The sequence below is a fragment of the Bombus vancouverensis genome, chromosome 6 (genome assembly GCF_051014615.1).
Source record: "Bombus vancouverensis nearcticus chromosome 6, iyBomVanc1_principal, whole genome shotgun sequence".
Classification (NCBI taxonomy): Eukaryota; Metazoa; Arthropoda; class Insecta; order Hymenoptera; family Apidae; genus Bombus; species Bombus vancouverensis.
In genome coordinates this window covers 15,356,398-15,378,998 of record NC_134916.1, presented here as the reverse complement: position 1 = coordinate 15,378,998, position 22,601 = coordinate 15,356,398, and the positions used below count along the sequence as shown (strand labels likewise).

The 22,601-nt window shown below is 36.0% G+C and overlaps 1 protein-coding gene across 1 annotated transcript in view; it reads left to right on the top strand.

The window, feature by feature from the left end:
• The first annotated feature begins 18,045 nt into the window (after positions 1-18,045).
• The window catches only part of LOC143302800 (uncharacterized), a 65,768-nt gene continuing 61,212 nt past the window's right edge, over positions 18,046-22,601 (top strand). Inside the window, exon 1 of the mRNA XM_076619141.1 lies at positions 18,046-18,371. Within this exon, the coding sequence (XP_076475256.1) occupies positions 18,242-18,371 (130 nt within the window). The 5' untranslated portion in view covers positions 18,046-18,241. The remainder of the gene's footprint in view (positions 18,372-22,601) is intronic.

Below are 22,601 nucleotides of genomic sequence, written 5' to 3'. Positions count from 1 at the left end.
ATTCTACCAGACTATGCATGCCTGTAACCGCCCGCTCCAATCGCTTTAACATTACCGCGGGAAACTTCTAATTACCGACTTCGCAACGAATTACCATTAGCACGCTGCGTTTAACGTAATTTTTTCTTTCTTGAATTGATTACGTCTTTTCGATCAAATCCCACCTAAGAAAGTAGACTTCGTAAATTTACCGAATCCCTCCGTGGATCTCTTCGAACTAGCACCTTGAATGAAAGTGGTAGTAACCCTTTGCGAAGTCTCCCGTTTAATATATTGATAGAGTTATTCGATGGTGACCTTTCTTTTAAAATTCTAAGGGTATCAGATAAGGGAGTGTTCAAGTAATGCTAGTCCGATGTAAAATTTCATAAAGGCCTCGGAAGAGCCAGTTTCCAGGAACTACGGACCGGTTAACACCGCCGAGGCTACATAAGAGTCCGAGAGTTAGTATCTTTAATATGTCTGACGTATGCAGCAGTTAAATTAAAGCTCACCGAGAGCCCCGAAAGCTCTCACCTTGTTTCAGCTCAGTACGTAAACTCGAAGTGTGCGGTAATATCGCGTACGAAAACCCTGGTTGCCTCTACTTTCCCGTTGTTTTATTCGAAGCTAACTACTTCAACCATGCTTTTAACCACAACAAATTTTTTTCTCCACGTTGGTTTTTCTTCAATAACCGCACCGACCCTTCCGTCATAATAAACCATAATTAAAAAGATGTTCCTACTGTTGTTTACCGCAAGCCAAGGTAATTAAAAGATAGCTGCTTCTCCGGCCATGTGTTTATCGTTCGTCTTTATTTGCCGAATCGAACGCTACCGAGGAAGTTAACTTGAGAAAAGAATTGCGATCACAAAGTTCCAGCTAACTAACCCTCCCAATCTTCTCACAATTCGCTTATATAACGACGGAGGCTTAGCGCGAAACGAATGTCATTTTACAGAGGAACACGGGGTATCTCCTCCCCTTACTCATCGGCTTCACGAAACTAACTTCGCCCACGTCACCACTCGCTGTCGGAACAACGCGCACACAGCCAGTTGATACCCGATGCTGCTTAGACATTCGCTACTCAAATATTCGTAGGATCTCTGGGCTTGTGTGTTTGGTCCGTGTGCGAGTATTCACGGACGAGACCGGGGACGAGCGCTAATACGCTCGTTTATGCGCCTACATACGGCTGAGTACGAGCTTAAGCCACATTCTCACGTAGCATCGAATATAGGAATGGTGTCTCTCCTAAGGATAAATTTCCGCATGCAGATTCTCGCATTAGATTAAACTCCATTCATCGGAAAAACGTTCAACATTACGCTCGTACAAGTAATCGGCCTAGCACATCGATTGCCACCTATATTGCTGCAAGTGTTACCTGATAATTAGTAAAACCTCGCCAATATTGATAGAGTACGGGTATATTGATTTAATTATGGTTTAATTATCCCACACCGGATACGATGCTGTTAATTAAATATGGACCTCGCCATGTTATTAATTATAACATCTCGCGCCTTTCCAACGCGCTCAACATTCATAACTTGCCACTTTTCGATATTTCAGTCGTAACAAAACTGAAGTTTTCGACACGCATAGCCAAATAGATAAGCGAAAAGAAGCTTAATACTTTGATCCGCATCATTATATCGGTCCACGTACTACTTCCAGCTTATGTTCTTTCATTAAAGCTATTATCCGAAACCGCGGAAATCACATTACGATCGGTCAATCGACTATTGGAGATATCTCACAAATCCCTTTGTCACCCTCTTTTTCACCTCAACTCCTAAAAATGTCACTTGATGATCAAGTTATAATAGCAATCGATATCGTACACAAATGCAAAGGAACAAATTACGAAACGAAATGGTGCTATTAATTGCATTAGAACCGGATAGAATCGCGAGACCGTGTAAAATGAACGACAAACATTTAATTTCGAATACGCTAATCGTCTCTTTACGGTCAGAAGTTTCGGTGTGAACCCAGCATTAGAACGCGGAGATTCGTACCCTCGTATCGGATCCCGCACAGGAGACACATAGATGAGAACGTGCACGCCGATACATCGGCATAACGCATCCTTCTGACTGCCAACCACCTCCTGCGGGTACAGAGAGCTTTTTAGCAAACTGTCAAACTCTGCCGAACCACGAATTACTCGTTCCAGCACGTATCCCGAATGTAGTCCCGCAGTATGCGCGCTATTCTGGATCAAAGACCTGGGGATATACCCGGATACGAAAATTTGGAAATATCGATCTTGGTCAGCGACACGTTCGAGAATTGCCGAACCGCGCGAATAAACGAGTGAATGGGGAAGATTGATTGACCGATAGATGAGTCTGGGTTAGAATACCGATCGCGGGCCAATTTGCGTCCAGCTCATGCTGAGATATGTTTGGTCCAACAGTCCCGAGGGCTATGCTGAAACTTCTGCTTTTTTTTTTTAAATGAATCTTTCTTGAAGGTATATAACAGAAACTAAAGATTACACCGATAGTAGGAGAAAAATTGATACTATGTCGTTGATAAATTTTTAAACCGACTAAATTCGCTTCGAAGCTACATAATGGTAGAAAATACAAGCATATTTGTTTCATCGTATACGAATGTAGAAGTTTATAGAACACTGAATGGTATCGTAGGAATTACGCTATAAAATATCCATTAATATTATAATTTTTAATTGAACTTCTGAATACAAGGATCTATCAAGATCTAACTAATCTCGCGTGCAAAGGTTAATGCACGAAAGTCATTGATACCAATTAAAGATCACAGAAATACAGAGGATGAATGGGAAGAAAAAATGAGGCTAATAAAGAAACCATAAGTCAGACTCAATTGCGAATAATTATAAAGAACGATAGAAATGCTATTAGTTTATTTCTAGAAGATCATTTCGTATTACCCATGGAACATTACACTACCATGTTACAAATGTAACACTACAAAGTATGTATCCCGACACCCGTAACTGCATAGAAACGTCAGATATCGCTGAGGAACACTTACCATTCTCATCATGACATTCCTTGTCCTATGATAGGTACGAACGAAAATGTCGGTATTCCAGAGACATTGAAACTACTATGACCGCAACTCTGACGTTTCCATTTGCACGAGATGGAAAACAATGCGTGAGCGACTCGTAAACTGTATAAAATAAATTACAGTTTTCGAGAAACTTCAGGCATTCGAGAGTCCTTAATAAATCGTAATAGCATACAACGTATTCACCATGCCACATTTTCGTCGTATGTTTACGACGAAAGGAAATCGAATTTGCCTGGCAACGTACTGACGACAAGCCATGCCAACTTCAAAAACCGAGGGAATCGAGTGTCGTACACCCTATGCGATATTACTATGTGTTCTACGTGAAACGAACATTGCGTGCGCGTAAAACACTAATGGGATAATAAAGAACAATCTTTACAGTACCGCGAAATACACCAAGAACTTGTTACGTAGAAATGAACGACTCACGTGCAGAATTTACGCGCCATGAATCGTTTTATTACCGATACACGAGCCTCGAAAGATGCAATAGTGGCGACCCTCCACAGTCAACCATCGAAACTTAACAAAATGCTACACCAGATAGGAATAATATATGTAGTGAAATGAGACAAGTCTCGAACACTGCAAATTCAATAAAGAATAAATAAATAATAATAAATAGGAATGACATTATTTACGATAAACAACCATAGTTAATGTTACTTGTTCAATAAATCACACGTATTCAGTAAGATAGTTGGTTAAAATATATGGAATTACAAATTAATTAAAACTATAAAAATGAAAATTTCATTTAAACATTTATCGTATTGACACACATTATAAAAGCATATCAAATAAAATGAAATAAAATTTAAAGAATGAAATTGATAACAGTGCACTTTTAAGCACCTTTAAAATAATCAATTCTAAGAAATCATTGGCGAAATAATAAAAAAAACATAACAAGTTACTATATTAGTTAATAAAATTCAGTTTATAACATTTAATTTCACTTAGATTCGGAAGTGCCAAGTGCCGAGCTTTACCACATGCCGCGCGCGCTTTCCTGCTATACCGACCATTGGTCCTTATCGCGATTGACCTGATCATCGTTTTTGACCAAAGACATTCTATAGGGCTACCGACATGGGGTCATAAACTCTGTTATATGTCCTCTATGATTTGCTACAATAATATATAATAATAATTCAACTAAAGTGCCGAAAACGATAAAGCCAGTAACTATGAAAAGATCTCCCTTTTATAAACGTACAAAACATAGAAGAGGTATCTCATGAATTTTTTAATAATTCATAGAAGAAACGTGCAACATCAATTACGTAGGTTGGAATTGAAATTAAATTTTACTACGAAATTGTGAAGAATACAAAGCGGATTTTTATGCAAATTCATATTTTTGAGAATATAATTAAAAAAATAAACCTCGGTAAAAAATTGGTTTACCTAGTTATTATAGAAAGCTATACATTGCTTTATACAACATATATTTTATATATTTTTTCGAATTATGTGTATTTTATGTAATTTAAACTTTAAAATTTCTTATAAATCCGCAGTGTACTAAAGACTTTCTAAATTTTTAAACATGGTATAGTATATAGTATATCATATAATAATCTTATAAAGAATAATACTATTCATCTACATTCCCTTATTTAATCTACTCAAACACCACCCTGGTCCTTTAGAGATTTCAGAAACAAACTGGAATTTAAACCAATTTGAGGGAAATAAAAAGATTTTGCATAGATTCTACCTACCAGAAATATAGAGATGCCTTTATAGATCTTATCTACTACGAATCTCTAAAGACTTCAAATCCTGCCTATAAGGAATCTCAAAGAGTTTTTAAAAATCCTACCTATTGGGAATCTAAAGATTTCTTTATAAACTCTACAAAATCATAAATCTGAAGATTTTTCTGTAAGTCCTATCTATACAAGAATTTGAAGATCTATTTATAGGAATTATACCCGTAAGAAAAACTAAATATCATAAAGGGAAGAAAATTGTATAGAACATTACGTAGAATATAATGCCTTTTTCCATTGATCTCGTGATGGATCTTAAAATAAACTCGAACTATAAAAAAATTAGTACAATTCTATGCGATATTTATAATTAATTACCAATAGTAGAGGCTTAATCATTCCTCCATATTTGTCTCTTCTCTTCTAATCGTTTTCTGTAATCCATTCCACTTTTGAGCCACTTCTTCGCACGTATTTGGGACATTATTACAATTCCACATATATAATAGATACTTCTTACAAGTTAGTAAATCTGGAACATACTTATTTATTGCATCAGTACTTAAAAAAACATCCGATAAGAAGACATTAGGGACATTTATTTTAAAAATAAGACTATAATAACGCACATTCACTGTCATTAGCTTTAAAAAGAAAAGGCTGAATTCTTATTTATGTCTTTCAATAAATTAAGTGTATGCAAAATATTGCGCTATTAAAAAATAGCAATAATTAAGATATATTCGTTATTACAGTAACAAACAAACATATTTAACAGTATTTTCATTAACAAACACTCTCATAATTTGGGGGCAGGGGGAGGTAGATACTAAAAAGAGAACAAATCAGTGGCCAGAAAGGCCATCAAAATAGAATCATTATCCACTCGATATAATCCCGAACCATAAACCGTGAGTGGAATATATTTTCCTTCTCGCAACGCTAATATACTAAATTCAAATATACACAACATAGAAAATCCACAGTATAAGTCGCGAAGAGTGCTTCATGTAATATTTGCAATAATAATTAGTTTGCTATTTAAAATAAAAAAAAAAGAAAAAAAAGAAAAAGTAGGAAACTCTCAAAAGCAAAAGTAAAATATTTTAGTTATAAATAATCTTTGCACTCATATTTAAACGTTCGCAACACTAATAACGAGACGTCCAGTACAGTCATATAACAGGCTGCTACTGTAACTGAATCAGATGATCCAGGAGCAGGAAAGTGTTTCCACAAGTTTAGTGGAACAAGATTGGGCATAACATAGGCGCAACACTACTTGAAAAAACGCGATCATTCTTCAGCGCAACTCTAACTAGAAACTAATTAAAACAATCGCGATAGAAGATCGCAACACTGATTCTTAAAACAAATTTAATAGAAAGTATTATTTATAAAATTAATGAAAAGTTAACATTTCTAAATTAAACTTTAAATGATAAAAAATAAGATAAGTTTTAATATGTATTTTACTTTCTAACATCAAACTATCGATCTATGATCAAACTTGTTAAAGACAATCGCGGTTCATAATTCGCAACACTAAGGGAAGTATGATTATCATTTTTTCGCAACTCTATTCAATCCATAAGCTCCCATGACTCTAATAAAAAGCCGCGAAATATTTTTGCAACTTTAATACTAATACTCAAACCGTAATTAATCTCTCGCAACGCTAATTCAAAGACCGCGATTAGTCCAATATGACGATGAGCCGACATGTACGTCGGCTAACAAATCAATCACATCTAATACTACTACAAATACTACAAACGAGTACAGTGACAAAGTAATAACGAGAATGTCTTTCCATGCTCTGGATGATCCAGAGGATGGAAAGCCATTAGTAGTTGCCCTCTTCTATGGCAATTTGCCGGGCCTCTTCTGCTCATAGCTTCTTTCTTCGGGCGCAATGCCCGCTGAAACTTATATCTAGGCTCGAGACTTTCTAAATCGAAAACCAAAAAATAATTTACAAATAAAAACATAAATCGCGGAAGCTGATCCAAGTGCACATGGATAAACAACGATCATATAGCGATCGCTGTCCGTTCGCATGTGCATGCTCGAGCAATATTAACGTTCGTTTCGAAGCCAACTCGCGACCACGACCGCGAAATTCGAAAAATCGATGGGCGAAGCCGAAGGCGAATGGCATGTTTCGTTCGTGTCAGCTTTGCCGTCGATTTTTCAAATGAAATTTCCTGAAACAGGTTGGACACGCGAAAACGCGCCTACCCGACCAAAGACTGTGCCAACCTGCCCGGCCCTACCTACTTATAATTAATGAACAGGCACACCAGAAGGTATATTACCTATCCTACCCAGCCCTATATTTAAAAATAGCAAAAGGGGCACACCAACACACTCACTCCACGATTCTCACACATGACACTCGGGCGCAAGGACCTACACTAGAGAGAACGTCCCGGGACGCCTCCGACACCCGAGTTTGGCATACAACATGCACACTCTAATATTACGTACCATTTTCCTGAAATCGACTGACGAAGGCTAGCGATCATTGCGTACAACACAATAAAAATAAATCTCTATTTTAATTACAGATATTCATAATACAAAGACTATGATTAATTTTCAAAGAAATTATAGATGATACGAAATTTCTATTATAATTTAACAAGAAAATTAATAATACTAATATCTGTGATTCGCTGTATTTAATAACAAATCCTTGTTTTTATAGGTTGTGATTGGAACGATATATGTGATATATCGACTTTATTCTTTATTACTTACATTTACAGCAAATAGAATACTACTATATACTAAAACGACGCAATTCCACAGCCTAACCACACATACCATGTGGAAAGTACGTCGTGCACGATACGCTAACGCATCGTCAGTCGCTCACAAATTGTTATAAAATCAATGGTCATCGTGCTCATTGCCTTTCTCCCACCCAAGTAGCACCTGGGCACGTGCGTGAGGTCCTGACAATGAACACGGAAAGGGTTAAATCTGAAAATCCTAACTAAAAAAGGTATTAGTGTATCCATTTTGTCTGTAACGGGCTAATTTTTCTTCATTTTGCATTTTCGGATTTTATCTCAATTACTAACACTTTAGACTCTACTTTATTAATTTAATAAATTATCAAAATATCAATATTGAATTTATTTACAGCAAACAGCATAAATAGAGTCAATGCAATATATTGATTTATTCAAATAATTGACATCATGAATTATCGAAATTCCAGTACAAAAGAGACAAACTGACACTGAATAAGAAATTTATTTAATAATTGACTCAAAATTAAATATTAATGCAAACAACCTCAGGCAATCCCTTCGTCAAAGCACATTTATAAAAGTACAAAGCAATATTCAGAACTTGTTGCTTTGATTCCAAAATTTGCCTGTCGCGAAATTTCTTCTTGCACATAAAATTCAATACAATTTTATACGACAGAATTGAATTTTAATATCTCTATATGTATATTTTAAATTAATATCCAAATTCAAAAGTGATGGACAAACAATTAAAAATCCTTTGAAATAATGCCATCAAGAAATAGAAGGTGAAGTAAAAACTGACTTATTATCGTTTGATATACAATAATCGCAATTTTTAAAGCAAGGAAGTCGGAGGGTATCCGTCTTCGTTATTACGAAATATTTAGTTAAGTCATTACAGTTGCACTTTAAAAGTTATTATTACAATGAACATATTTTCAATCACAAATATTCAAATTGTTAATATAACATCGTTTGTGTCAGTTAGTACCATTATTGATATTATTAATATAAAACTTGTCAGTATCATTAATATAAAAAAATACGCGATGTGCAAGAAGACCTATCCTGAACTAATAAATAATACATAGAAAAAGGAAATGTTACTACTCACGGATATAACAAATACCCGCGGTCACTGTACTCGCAAAAAATTCTACATAATACAACCAGTCACCCGTGTTGATTCGGACCTTTCATCCTACGACATGATTGAGTGACCGGAGGAACAAAAATGCATGCGACTCAAGATAAGATGTGAAGAACGTAGTCATCGATGCTGTGGCAGCCCAGGGAAGGTCATCGTGAAGACTGTCATAAAGGAGAAGCCACGTAATCCCAGGGAAGAAAGCTGTAACAAAACATAGAATATTATAATTTGCTCTTAATTATTTGGAAAATTTAAACTAATGTAAGATTAATCTCTATCAAACATAGAATTTTATAGACAATATTCAATTTAAGACTAAAAAGTTTAAAACTTGTCAAATATTTAATCAGATTCTATTTTTTAATTAATAATTAATGTAAAATACAAAGAACAGAATTAAATGAAAATACAAAATTACTTACATTCTTGGCTTTTGAAGCACCAGAGAACTGAATACTACTATGTATTCTCCAGAGAACAGGAAGGAATGAAAAATCTTTAACAAAATATGGATTATTATAATTTGTTCCCAAAAATACAGTATGATTGCTCAAAAAATTTGAGATAATAGAATGCCTGAATAAGAGGGGACTCTATAAAAACTTGGAACTTCAATAATAAAGAAAATTATAATGTTAGCAAACTCTAATTACTATAAGAATTGGAATTTTAAAAGAAAAATTTAAAATATATATATTTGAGATATATATATTGAGATTGATATATCTACAATTTTATTTCAACAGAAATAAATTAGAAAACAATGTAGAGATATACTTACATTCTTGAGTTCCAGGAGAGGCCGTATCCTCTTGCGAAACCTGCGACTCTACTACCAAAAGCGAATGTTTAGAAAAAAAAAGACATAAAAAAAGAAACAAAAAAAGGCTATTAACGCGTCCGTTTAAGTAACAATCGGCGAACACACTGACTCTAATTTCGCGTACAACTATTGTAATTGAATTTATAATTATAAAAAGCTATTATGCTCTATAAAATACAAAAAGTATTATTACGCAGCAAACACTGACTCTATCGATCGCATTGCGCGCGATCACCATAATTCTCTGAAAGACAAATTTTATTAGAGGATAAGGCGTAAGGAAAGAAAAAAATACTGCTTTTCATATTTTTGTTCTTTTTATATCGACTGTTTGTTTATGAAAATACTGTTTTTTTAAAACTAGGAACTAATTATTAAGAATATAAGATATATATATTCTTTTTAAATATTATTATACATTATACAGTATTTCCTATTACTGTCAAATATCTACTATGACTATTGTACAATATGCGTCATTTGTAAAAATTGCTTGCTGAACTGAATGTCCGCCATTACAGTTTTAGATATACATACTGGCCTTTCTATACGTTAAACAAAGCTGCGCAATATGAAAAAAACGCGCTGCGCAGAACGTGTACAAACTTGTTTGAAATACACAAGTAATTTAACATATTCGAAAGGAAAAGACGTGATTTCTCTGATTCTAATTTCTCTGTCTAATTTCATCTTAGTATTTTTAATAAATCGTGAAATTATTTAAAATTTTGATACATTACGTATTCGTTATGTTAATATTACGTATTACTTATTGAAAATGCATCCCGGTAGAATATTAAATAAATATTACCAATTATGCAGAAAAGAAGAAAACAAACGTACAAATACGTTTGTTTTTATTAGAATAAATTAAATGTTACCAAACTTCCATTAAATGGTTTCAAATTCATTGTCAATCGTCATGGCGTCCTTTTGGATATCGTGGCATCCCTCTAATAATTCAAAGTTTTCCTCGTAAACAAACAATAATCTGTACAAAAAAAGACCGAAACACTAAAATATATATATATGAGAAGAACAAATTATATAAATAAGGAACAATGATCAAGATCAGATTACGTCTTGGAAGCTTATAATACGAGCTACCAGCAAATGTGACAATCAAAGAAAAAATATAATCAATTAATAGATTGTAATAAATTATTGAGTAAAAACATACGTTAGTTGAACGAAATTAACAATAACCTGGGTTTGGGCGGTCAAAGAATCACTACGAAAATCCTACGTAATAGGAAGGTGAATACCTATCACGGAGTGACACGAAATATGTACGTCTAATCGCTCCGACTGTCGACATTGGAATAACTCCCCGCGCCGCGGTTTACCAAACGAATTTCGGTCGGTGCGGAGTGTTTAGCGGGAGGGGGGGGGGGGAGGAGGAGGAGGAGGAGGAGGAGGAGGTATTTATCGGTAAATCAAGCCTGCGTCAAGAGTCGTCAAATTCCAGGAAAGGGTATGTTTTCATTAGTAAGCGTATCATGTTTCAAACAAAGAAATAATATTTTTGACTGAGCTAATATAATTTGAATGAACACTGTTTACGGATTTGAAACGTGAATACATCGGTTCTTGTAGAAATGTAATATACGTGCCATAATTTAATTTGATTAAATAAGACTGATTAATAGATGGAAACAGGAAGATTGTGATTATATATATTATAATAACAGGGAAGGAGCAGGAAGGAGAAATGTCAAGAAAGGCGAAGAGAAAAAGAAACGACAAAGCAGTCGAAATGAGTAAAGAGATGAGAGAAAAGTGGAAAGAGAAAAGCGAAAAAATCATGGAAGGAAAGCGAGATCAACATAAATAAAGTGATCTTGATAATCAATCAATAATCTCTATAGAAGAAATCACCAATTATGTTAATAAAATACAGCAATATATAAACTCAAATTTTGTCTCTAGTCTCTGTCAAGGTATATAATGCAAGCTATTGGTGGTTCTGACAATTAAGTAGGAGATCAACGGACGAAACAAGTTTGGAAAACTATTTAATTTCGACATAACACTGTTTGACAAACTATTAAATAAATGTGTATTACTTAAACAAACCTGGTAATGGTTTATAAAACGTGAAGAATTACTATTTACACAATGAAGATTACGCACTTCAAACGTGTTGATACATGCAAACGCCATGCTTTCCGACATTATTTGCTTCGTCCCGCCAAATGCTCGTCTTACTGATTCCTGATTGGTTGAGGCGATGCAGTTTCTTTTCAATTAAAACCGGCGGTAGAAATTAAAATATTGCACACTGCAAATGTTACCTTAATTAACGAATTATGGCATTTTCAGATCAAATAGGTATAAGGAATTTTTGACGTTTTGGTTTTTGCTTAATAAAAGGCTTGTATACACATATGGACGAACAACTTTTTAAGGAAGTATTAAAATATGAAAGAAAATAAAAGGAAAAGGAAAGAAAGAAGATAAGAAAGAAATGATCAAGGATATGAAATGTATGCTTATTGATGAAATCATAGATAACATTAACTATAATCAATTTTGTCAATGGCAATAAGTTCTCAACTATCAGAATTCAATAATCAATGGTACGCTATCATTGATGTAGTTGTCACTGTTCTAGATCATAGATGGCAAACTCTGCCATTTTGCACGATCGGTACTTCAGAATAAAGTCTTATCACCAACGAAGTCTTATACAATATAAAGCATGTATTGTCACGGACGAGGTACAGAACCTCGTCTATGATTGTATCATAGACGTATCTCACTGGTGATAATATCGTCGTGATTATAGATATCCTTCTTATAGGTAGCAGATCACACTCTAAAACTGCTTAGATAATAAATAGTATGATATTCACGCAACAGAGTGCGCCTCGAATTATTTTAAAGCTCGTATTTTCATCCAGTTGCATTCAAGTGTTAGAGATTGCGCATATTGCGAGTGTACTATTAAACTTATTTTACTATTCTGTCGATATCCAGTTAAATATGTACAGATTGCATATTATTCATTTCAGAATGGATGAAAGAAACTCTTCAAGAAGAACATAGCTTTCTTTACTTTCGCCGGAAGTATATAGTATGTATTATATTGTATGTATATATTATTCAGAGATTGACATGTCCGGTATACTAATAGAGATTAATGAGTAGAGATTTTAATGTATAATGTATAGCCATTACTTAAAAATTTAAAAACCACAGCATATTAGCTACTTCTGAACAATTACATAATTATTACAAGACTTAACCTAAACTTTTGGTGTTGTACAAACACAAATCTGTCGTTACAATTTAAAAGTAACTGTCATGGTGGATTCGATAAAATAACATCTGAGATTTTGTAATGAATGATTTCGCTCTAAAAAATTCTAGTTCTGTCAATCCTAATCTCGTGTAATCATAATATGACGATGTAAAATAAATATAAAATAAGGATCTAAAAGATATATTAGAAAATATCGAAAGTGGAAAACCACGTAAATGTCAATAATTTTGGGAAATTCGAGAACCAGTGCACAGTGACATCTATTCTTCTTATATTTTCAGTTATACGAAACCTCACTTCACGAAAGCCCTCTGCTTTCTCAAGAAATAGCGTTTCCTCGAATTTACGTTCTCTCCCATTTCCGTCTTTTCCAGCGTTACATGCATCGGTGTCGTGCACTGAAGCAAAACGTTTCACTACTTGCGAAATGCTGAGGATTGAAAAAGTTATAGACATTTATCTACATTTATACTCTGTCAGTGTGATACTAGCGAGTAAAAATAATTGAAAAATGTATATATTATTAATGCTGCTGTTCATAAATATCCCAATGCATTGACTCATTTATAATAGCAATATGTGAACTTTACCAGTTTTCAAATTAATGATGAATTGGTAATTAAAAGTAACACTTACTACCTTTTCATGGGATCACTAGGCTATAAAACTAAATTACCCATTAAACTATCTTTTAATACCCATGGTAATAGTACATTCTATTATTTCCTATGTATACTATTACATACATCTGCTATTTAAAAATCACTTAACAAAAGAAGCCTCTCTATCAATATAAAATACTCTTCATAATTAATTATATCTTGTAATGAAAAATGGAGGAAACTAAATTATTTGTCAAGTAACAAAATTGTAGCTCTATAAGTTTTGATAGTTACAGAGACCAATTTTATTATTGTATATTGGCTATTAAAAACCAATTTAATCGGGTTATAATATACTATTATATGTAGCTATGGTGATTGCCAATATTATTCTGCGATTATAGTAGACTACAAATTTATATGCATTTATGGAAATTTGAAGATGCAAAAATGCATGTGATACACATTATATGCGAAAAGTATATAAAATATGCAAAATATAGTACTCGTTATAATATTTAGTAAAAAGACAAGTACATGTATAAAAATATAAATTTACATAAATATCCTCAGTCTAATGATTCTAAAGAAGAATGAAATCATTGTAGTTTGATTTGTCCATAGTTCTGTAATTAAAGTATAATACATCTTGTCAAAGATGAACATATTGGGATATTTTTAAGCAGTAGCGTAAATTGGTCCTGGTGTCTGATAAAAAGATGCCTATTGACAAAAACATTGGCTCTTTATTTTGCATCGCAGCAATTCTGATATAATCGTCCTGTAGAAATTCGCATGTGTATTGCTTGTTCCTGGAATAACCCTTTCGATGAGAGTGGAAGTTCGCTTTAACTTCCGCCCGCTACGAAACTGAATCCTTTGAATTGATTCAAAAGCTCGATTAGCACTTTGATTGCTGTTGGCGGACATAAGTGTATCTCACAATATACAAGACACTCGGCTCTTTCGCCATTCAAAACACGCATGTACATACATATCTATTCAGCAAATTGCTTTCGTTACGAGTCGATGGTATATATCCTCGGCGTATATCGGTTCGATTCAAACTGGGAATATCGGACAGTCGTGACTTCAGATAGAATTTTCCAACGTATTTCATAAAGTCCAATGTGGTTTTCACATACCAAGATCAGTGGGATTTGCAAAACAATGTACTTCGTTTCATAATACAATATATTTAATATGTCGACGTGATTAATGTCACATGTAACAATTATATTTTTAATGATCTTCGAATGATCAATTGATCTTAATGTACCGTTGATATCCTCCTATGTTATCTACCAATGAGTCCTATGAATGACTCATAGGAGTCTCATAGGAGGAGGACTCATAGAAAATAATATCCTTCTATGTTACCTACCAATGAATGACCTTACTACGATCTTAGCGACCGTGATTTTCAAATATTTGAATTAAATACATAAATAGATTTCATTGTTTTATGAACATTACTGCCATGTCTGAGTCATTGTCGGAACAAAAATTAATATATCTTTTAAGGAATTCTGACAACGGTTAATCGGGATATATATATGTCTGTATATATACACAATATATTTTAAGTGGTCTGTATCGATTACCAAGCGATGATTAAATTGTGTTAAATTATATCTTTTTCTAGCATGTTATTAAACACAGAGATCATTGCAAAAAAGATTAACCTACAAATGAGGCAAAAGCAGTTAAGAAAAATTCCAAGACCACTAATCTTCAAAATAGGCGTCCTGTCTTTCCAAACATCCATCATTCGCAAAGGTATTATTAATTTTTTATTTATTAAACCTAACAATTACCTATTAAACATTTGATTGTAAAAATCTCAAAAAATATGTGATTTATCACTCGTTCCATTCATATAGGATATAGATCATAGGGATATGATCGTGCCTTATTTATCCATTCTTCACTGTTTTAATCTGGAGGAATCGCGAGCAAAGCGTAAACGATATATCACCAAATGGATCGATTAATCACTAGCGTTCTTTGACATTAATTTATAGCTAAACGTTGGCCCTCAAGGCTTGCCGTACCTCCTCTGAGTCGAGAGACGTTGGCGGTTACGCGCGTCGTTCCTTCCTGATCGCTCGCAACAAATAATAGGGGAAACAAGGTGATCGTGGTACGAGGGCTAGCCGCAAATGATCCTGGATATGTGTGTTCTTGTTGCACTTACAGTTCCAAACAATTTGCATGGCTGGTCGTGCTTCAAGCCTGCACCAATGGATTTCGTTTCGACAAAAAGCTGCTCGACGTATCAGTTTCCAATAAAAACCGCTTGCCAATCTATTCGTATAATAGCGGCTGCTGTTGTTTTGCGAATCAAACGATAGCTTCTGAAATTGTTTGCGAGATGCTCGTTTCTTCTTTCTTGTGAAAAGGTGTTCTAAAAACTGGTAGATATCTCGTGAATCAGAGAGGAGAGGGAACCGAGAGATGAAAAGTCTTTTATAGTCGCTTCTTTGCCTACCCCATTCGGGCTTGCTTAAATAACTCGATTAAAAGTTTCCATGATCTATTTAGATGCATATTATCCATACCCTCTGTACGTCGAGTGCTTGTTGCTTGGGTGCACGTTCGCGTAAATAAGAATAAGCTTTCTGATTTTTCACTTATTTCCGCCCTCCGGCGAGTCTCAATTGTGATGGACTGATAAGACGAAAGTTTGTGGGGCAACATCAAAAGTCAAGTAGTGGTAACTTAATCACGTAGCTCAGAAGCCGCAAACGCCAAAGGATTTACGGAAGCGGAACGTCGGAAAGAGGGGTTAATCTGTCGTGTATGCCATGGCTCTTTAATCGTACTGCAGTGTTAAGTCACATCAACCATCATGCACCGATTTTACCAGGATGTTTTCTATTAAAGATTATTTTTAGGAAGAGATATTTAGGAAGGTACACATTTTTGTGATTTCTACAAAAATTTCGCTTCCACGAACAATAGTATTTTTCCTCCGCTTTTTAGACTTATCAATTTGATAGTATGCTTCCATTCTATGATGAATTTCAATTGATTTTACAGATTTTATACATTTTTAATAAAGAGAAAAAAAAACAATGTACTTTTCCGTACTGTATCGTAACTGATTGTTTAAAGGCAGCAGTCATCATGAAATTGTTTTCTATTGATTGCGTTATTCACTTCATCAAATTTGCTTTTTATATTGTTACGAGTATCGCTCGTTGCACATACCGTTTATAATCATGAAATACGTTAAATCGCTTATAACGTTTTATTCGTTACTTTGAGCATTTAACCAACAAGGCAAAACACGTTCTCGTTTTCGCTTACGCCCGTCATTTCGCTTACGCACGATAGATTCTGTGATTTTTTTAAAAGGCTGGTACCAAACGCTTTCGATGCATATGACATTGTGAAAGAACGCAAGACCGCAGGTTGGTGACCGAAGCAGCCGATCACACGTACGATCGTTATTTAATTTACGCCTATAGCTGCGCCAACGGCGCGTGGGACAACGATCCTCGTCGCTCTTTGACGCTAGGCGAGGTCACTTGTTGTCGATAATCGAGCTTATCTTTGCCTCTGACATTTAAAAAGCCGATTCTGAAATCTTGGAAAATGATTTACGCCGTAATATCACATTCTCATCTCGATTTAATACGCTTGTGTATCATCGTATCAAGCGCATCCACACATATATACATTACCATTAATTAGTTGAATGTTTTACGTGATATTGCATGGCATTTCTTCTTCGTTAGAAAGTTTACAATTTTAAAAAGAAACACGAATGTAATATCACTTATCGTTCTGTTGTTATTCGAGCATTACTACTTCTCAATGTTTTTTCATTACTTGTTGCTGCACGATATTTAATCCCCTTTAACCTCCCTTTGCGATATTATTATTCTACTTAATTTTATATCGACGCGTGAACGCGACATCGAATAACGATGATCATTACAGCAACCACACATGACACGTGTAACTCGTTTTCAGAATGCAAACGCTTCCTCGATAAGCGTACCAGCGAGAACCTGAATGCAACGGCAGGCCTGGAGTCCCATACTAGGTAGGGTGGCTAATCGGCGGCATAAGCCGCACTCTATTTAATTTGCGCCCATGACGCTGGCGTAAGGTTACGACCGACTGCTCCGCTCTGGTAGACCCTTCGCTCTTTGAGGTCTCTGCTCGATGCTGGTTGGTGTCGGGAGTGGATTGGGTAGCGATGGCCATACCGTTGGTGTACGCAGTGGAAATTCTACGGAACGTGGACTCGTTGGTCCATGCTGGATAGACGGACGATGTTCGGTGGACAAGGGCGCGACGAGGGAGGAGTTGTACCTGGATCACGTTATGGAACGAAGCAGGAGAGCTGGCAGAGGTGGTGGTTCCCTGGTGCGCAGCCTGAGCTGCGGTCGGAGCTTCTCGTAACCCCAGCGCTCACGTATACTTGCGAGCACTTACAATTAGGCCTTCACTGGTGTATATGTGCATAGACTAACTGAGTCGGTAGCTGTGGCCACCTCGACGGAAACGGTGAGAACGCGAGATGTCTGAGTGTGAGTCGAGCAAAGCCGAGGGTGGTCGAGGACAACCGGCTGCGCACGAACCACGAATCACCGCGGGAACCTGTCGCGCGCCACGAAAGTCGAACAGTCTCTCACTGGCGCCCGGCGCGGCGAGTGCTCGAGAGACTGGATTTCGTGTGAGGCACACAGGGTTGTGCGTTCTTTGTTGAATGGGTAAGGGTTGAACTTCGAAAGGAGGCATTTAGAGAAGCGACAACAAGAGGAAGAGCCTGCCTCTGCGTGGGGACAGAGTGAACGGTGGTACACATTCCATCCGCAAGCACCTACCCCTTCTTCGAGGCCAGATGACCGGGACACGCGAGGAAGAGAATCGACGCTGCATCAGGATGGGCCGCTATCTGTTCGTCGATTCTGTACGCCACGTGGCATCGATCGTTTTATTTGTTTGGATCGTCGTCGTCGTCCTGATGAACGGTGAGTCATTCTTTTTTACTTTCTCACGCGTGGCGTGGTTAATTTGAAGTTTGTTCCTTCAACGAATGTTGGGTGTAAAATATCGGTCGAGAGGAAACTACGTCGCATAGAGTACAAATGTAGGATACTATTTATCGTATAGTTTCGACTGTTTGTCGGAGCACATCGTTTTTCATTTTTGGGGGTGTCGTAAGAGAGATAGATCTTGCTGTGAAAGCAGTAACGTGACGAATAAGAACGATCGACTAAATAGTCGTAGCCGACACCTTCATTTCGATTCGCTGACTACGCCAAATTCTCTCTGAATTAGCACAATTGCAGGACGAGATGGCTCCTTAGAGATGCTCCAATCGTCGAAACCTTTTTCACGGGAATTTGATCGGCTTCATCGGGAAACTCACTCTGATTGATGGGTTGTTTGCGAGCGCCTTTCTTTTTGCCCTGACTTGATTCGGTTTGCAAGAAGATGATTTCGTTTGAAACTTGGCACCGGCCTGTGCCACGTTCGAATGGTTTAAGTTCGGTTCTCTCGTCTCTATTTCGAACGTTATCGAATCGCCGGGTTAAATACGAATCTAAAGAAAGGGGAAAGTTTTTATAAGACTTCCCGTAGCAGGCAAACGAATCTACCTTCGTTTCCGAGCAAGCAAAACGATGAGGAAAAAGCTAACGAACTTGGCCGGTGAATCCGTGACTCGAGTTTCAACGAATTTCGGTAACTTTATAGGAACAACCTCGGAGGAATTCGAAGCTAGACTGGCAGCTGCCATTTTTACGACTCGTTGATACCGTGTTGTTTGAACAACGGATACGATTATCGTAAACAACGAGAATAATTATGTCGAACATTTTCAAATTTGATCCGATACGGTTCCTTGACTTCCAGTGTAGTGACACATACCAATTTCATGGATTATTTAATTGATCAACCGCCGAGGCACGATAAAAACGTGCAATTTCAAGCATTCGGTTCTTCCATGCATCTGTAGCATTTAAAACTCACTCACTCGTAATAAATAACCAAAATTTTTCATTCTACAATACCTAGTTAACCATGTCACTTACTAACTTGTTAGCTAGAGAAAACGAGTTAATTCGTCATTCGTCATTCGAATTTCTAGTTTCTTGGACATAGTTATTTCTTTATTTACAAATCTCATATCTTTACATATGATGTTTCATTCCTGCTACAAATAATTTGCGAGGGCTATGATTATAGAAAATTCTAGTTGGGTCATACGTTGAATAGGTTGGAAGAATAATTATTTTAAACAGCGATAAACTCGTTAGGTTGTCCAAAGGTACGATCTGTAGAAAAATGTGGTCGATAAAGTGGTCGTAATATTTGCTTTCGGCGTGTTACATGCGTCGAAACGCACGATCCCTCGTACTGACGTAGTTTATCGCGTGCTTCTCTAAAATTTAAACTGCTTCCGTCGCGTCGGCTGGAATCGTTGCCGGATTTATGGAGGGCCAGGTTGCAACTTACGGCACGGACGTTCACCCCCGCAGATCACTTGCACGAAGGACGCTATGTGCTTCGTTATGCAAGTTTAATAACCAATGGGTAATGAAATTCTGCTACCAATCGTCTACAAGCTACTCCAGTTACTGTTGATCGACTTTGTTTTCGTTTGCGTTCGGTTTTTGTTTTCAAACCTCTGATTGTTTTAGTAGATGTCTCAGGTTGTCCACGAATGAAAACATTTGCTTCATGCGGTACTACAAGTTGTAAAGTATTTCTGTGCAATTTGTAGTAATCGTCTTTAAATGAGAATTGAATGAAAAATTGTTTTTTAGTAATATTATTAACTGATAAGTTGTTGGACAAAATTGATCAATTTATGTATAAGAAATAAGATCGCATTTTTTATGACTTACTTTATTATTACTTTCTCTGTATGTATACATAACAAATGTATACATAAACAAGAGGTGAGTATTGTACTCGCTTCCTAACAGGGAAAACTACGTTCAATCTATCTGTTTACATCACGTTATAATACCACGGAAACGCTATAACATGCAATTTATACGAATCCACGTTATAGATATTACATCGATTTCCACCGTATATCCGTATGTTGTGCAAGTTTACCTTTGCTAAGCTAGAATATAAACATTCTAAAGTCTAGTTGTAGGATATTCGAGTCCTAAGAATCAAAGATATTTCGTGGCTCGTCAACGTCGATTAGGTACATTTCAGTCGTCCAAAACTGCAAGTTAATTATCATAATAGTCGGCCGTAGATAGACTGTGAATAGAGACAGGAACATCGGCGATCTCCTGCCAATGAAATCCATTTCCCTTCTGCCAGGGGCGATAGGATCGCAGGAGGACGTTTGATCGATGGCGTTTGTGGACCGTCTGTCCAAGCGGTGTCGAAATCGACCGGTCGAAATGAGATACGATTCTAAACCCTATACCAGTATCGGTAGCAAATTAATACGTAAAACGTATACAACGAAATAAGACCGATATAATCACAATAGAAATATAATAGTTGGAAAATAGTCAAATGGCATTAATGACTGAACGAAGTTAAATTTGATGATATAAGAAAATGTGGTAAACCTAAAATATGAAATCTGATCTTCGACGATACGTGCGTTCGAAAGATACGCGTTTGTATATCTGCCCATCAATATTTGACCACTTTAATCAATTTGTAGTAATAATGTATGAATTTTATTAAAGTATTTAATGATTTACTAATTAAAAGCAATACTTATCTTTCTATGGTATTTCCAGATTATACATGTAAATTTCCGATTGATGTGGCGGTATTGTGTTTCGTTATTATATACTATATTATTTGTTATAAGTATCACGGATTCGGCTAACAATCAGGAGTATTTCTATCGATTTAAAGTTTATTAGTACTCGCATTAATTCAATACAATTCATACATTAATTCAATTGTGCATCATTGCCGAAATTTACTAATACCATCAAATTTATCAAACTTCATATCGACTGACCACAATTGCTGAAAGTAGAGCTTGAGTGACTTTTAGTTATTCGATTTAGTTTTCGATTTAGGTTGTCGGTCCTTACCAATCTGAGCTTGAAAGTCAGGCGAGGCACGTACGCGTATTACGCGACTGCATCGTCGAAATTAATCTGTCCAGCAGACGGTCGACCCCCGAATGTAAAGTTACCTAACTTCCGGACCTAACTTTTGAATAGCAAGAACCGGGTCACGACTATGACTCGAGAGGATCGCTACTGAATAAGCCGAAACGAGGAAGATCGGGGCAAGGGTAAACGCGATCGACCGACGTCGATATCAAACCCGTGTCTTCGGTTCGACCGACCCGTGTTTCGTGTTTTAACATGGAAACGAGCTTGCCTACTCTGTAATTTATCTTGTTATTTGCATTACCGAATCGGGGTCAGCGAAACGTTTGCGGATACGGAAGCAGATACCGCGTACGAGTGGGTCCTCTTTTTTTCACCGTCAGGACGTTAAACGAACGATTTGTTTGCACGCCGTTTGAAATAATTCAACGATCTAGTAGATGCCTGATTTTGTTGTTTTTATAAGATGTTCGGAATTCGGTGCAATCTATTAGATAATAAATTAAACGACGCTTCCGATAACTTTTTTCAAAGCTTATTATAGTTATTTTGCAAGTGATAGATGATAGTAAGGAACTATAGAAAACATATGATTCATTTTTAGTGGTGACGTTTGCTTAATCTTGAAGTACTGTGATGGAATACTGTATTCTGTGTTTACTGGATTACTTCATAGAAAATTACCTTGATTAAATATATGGCGTTTTAAAGCAACCCTTATATACATGTGTGATAGCAGCTTTATTTGAAGAGAGAGATATTTCACATGCATCACCCTGATATCTTTATCTTAGGCTATTACATACTAATAATTTTCTGTCATGGAAAGACTAATAATAAGACTATTCAGCAATTAGTTAGCCTGAACGTATTCGATGTGGAGATTATCTTAATAAAATCATATCTTTCAATTATTATATACATAAACATTTTATTTGCGTTTCGTTTAGTGGTTAGGGTACGCGGTATACCGTTAACAAAATTGTACATGTATATATAGATACAATGCCACATAGTTAAGATATTCTAAAAACTTATCTTTTATCCTATACACGGAAAACTTTTAAGTTTTCCGACGTTACTGTTTGCCGTTTCACGGATCGCCAACTACGTTTACGTCGAAACGAAAGTTAAATTCGTCCGAATCGA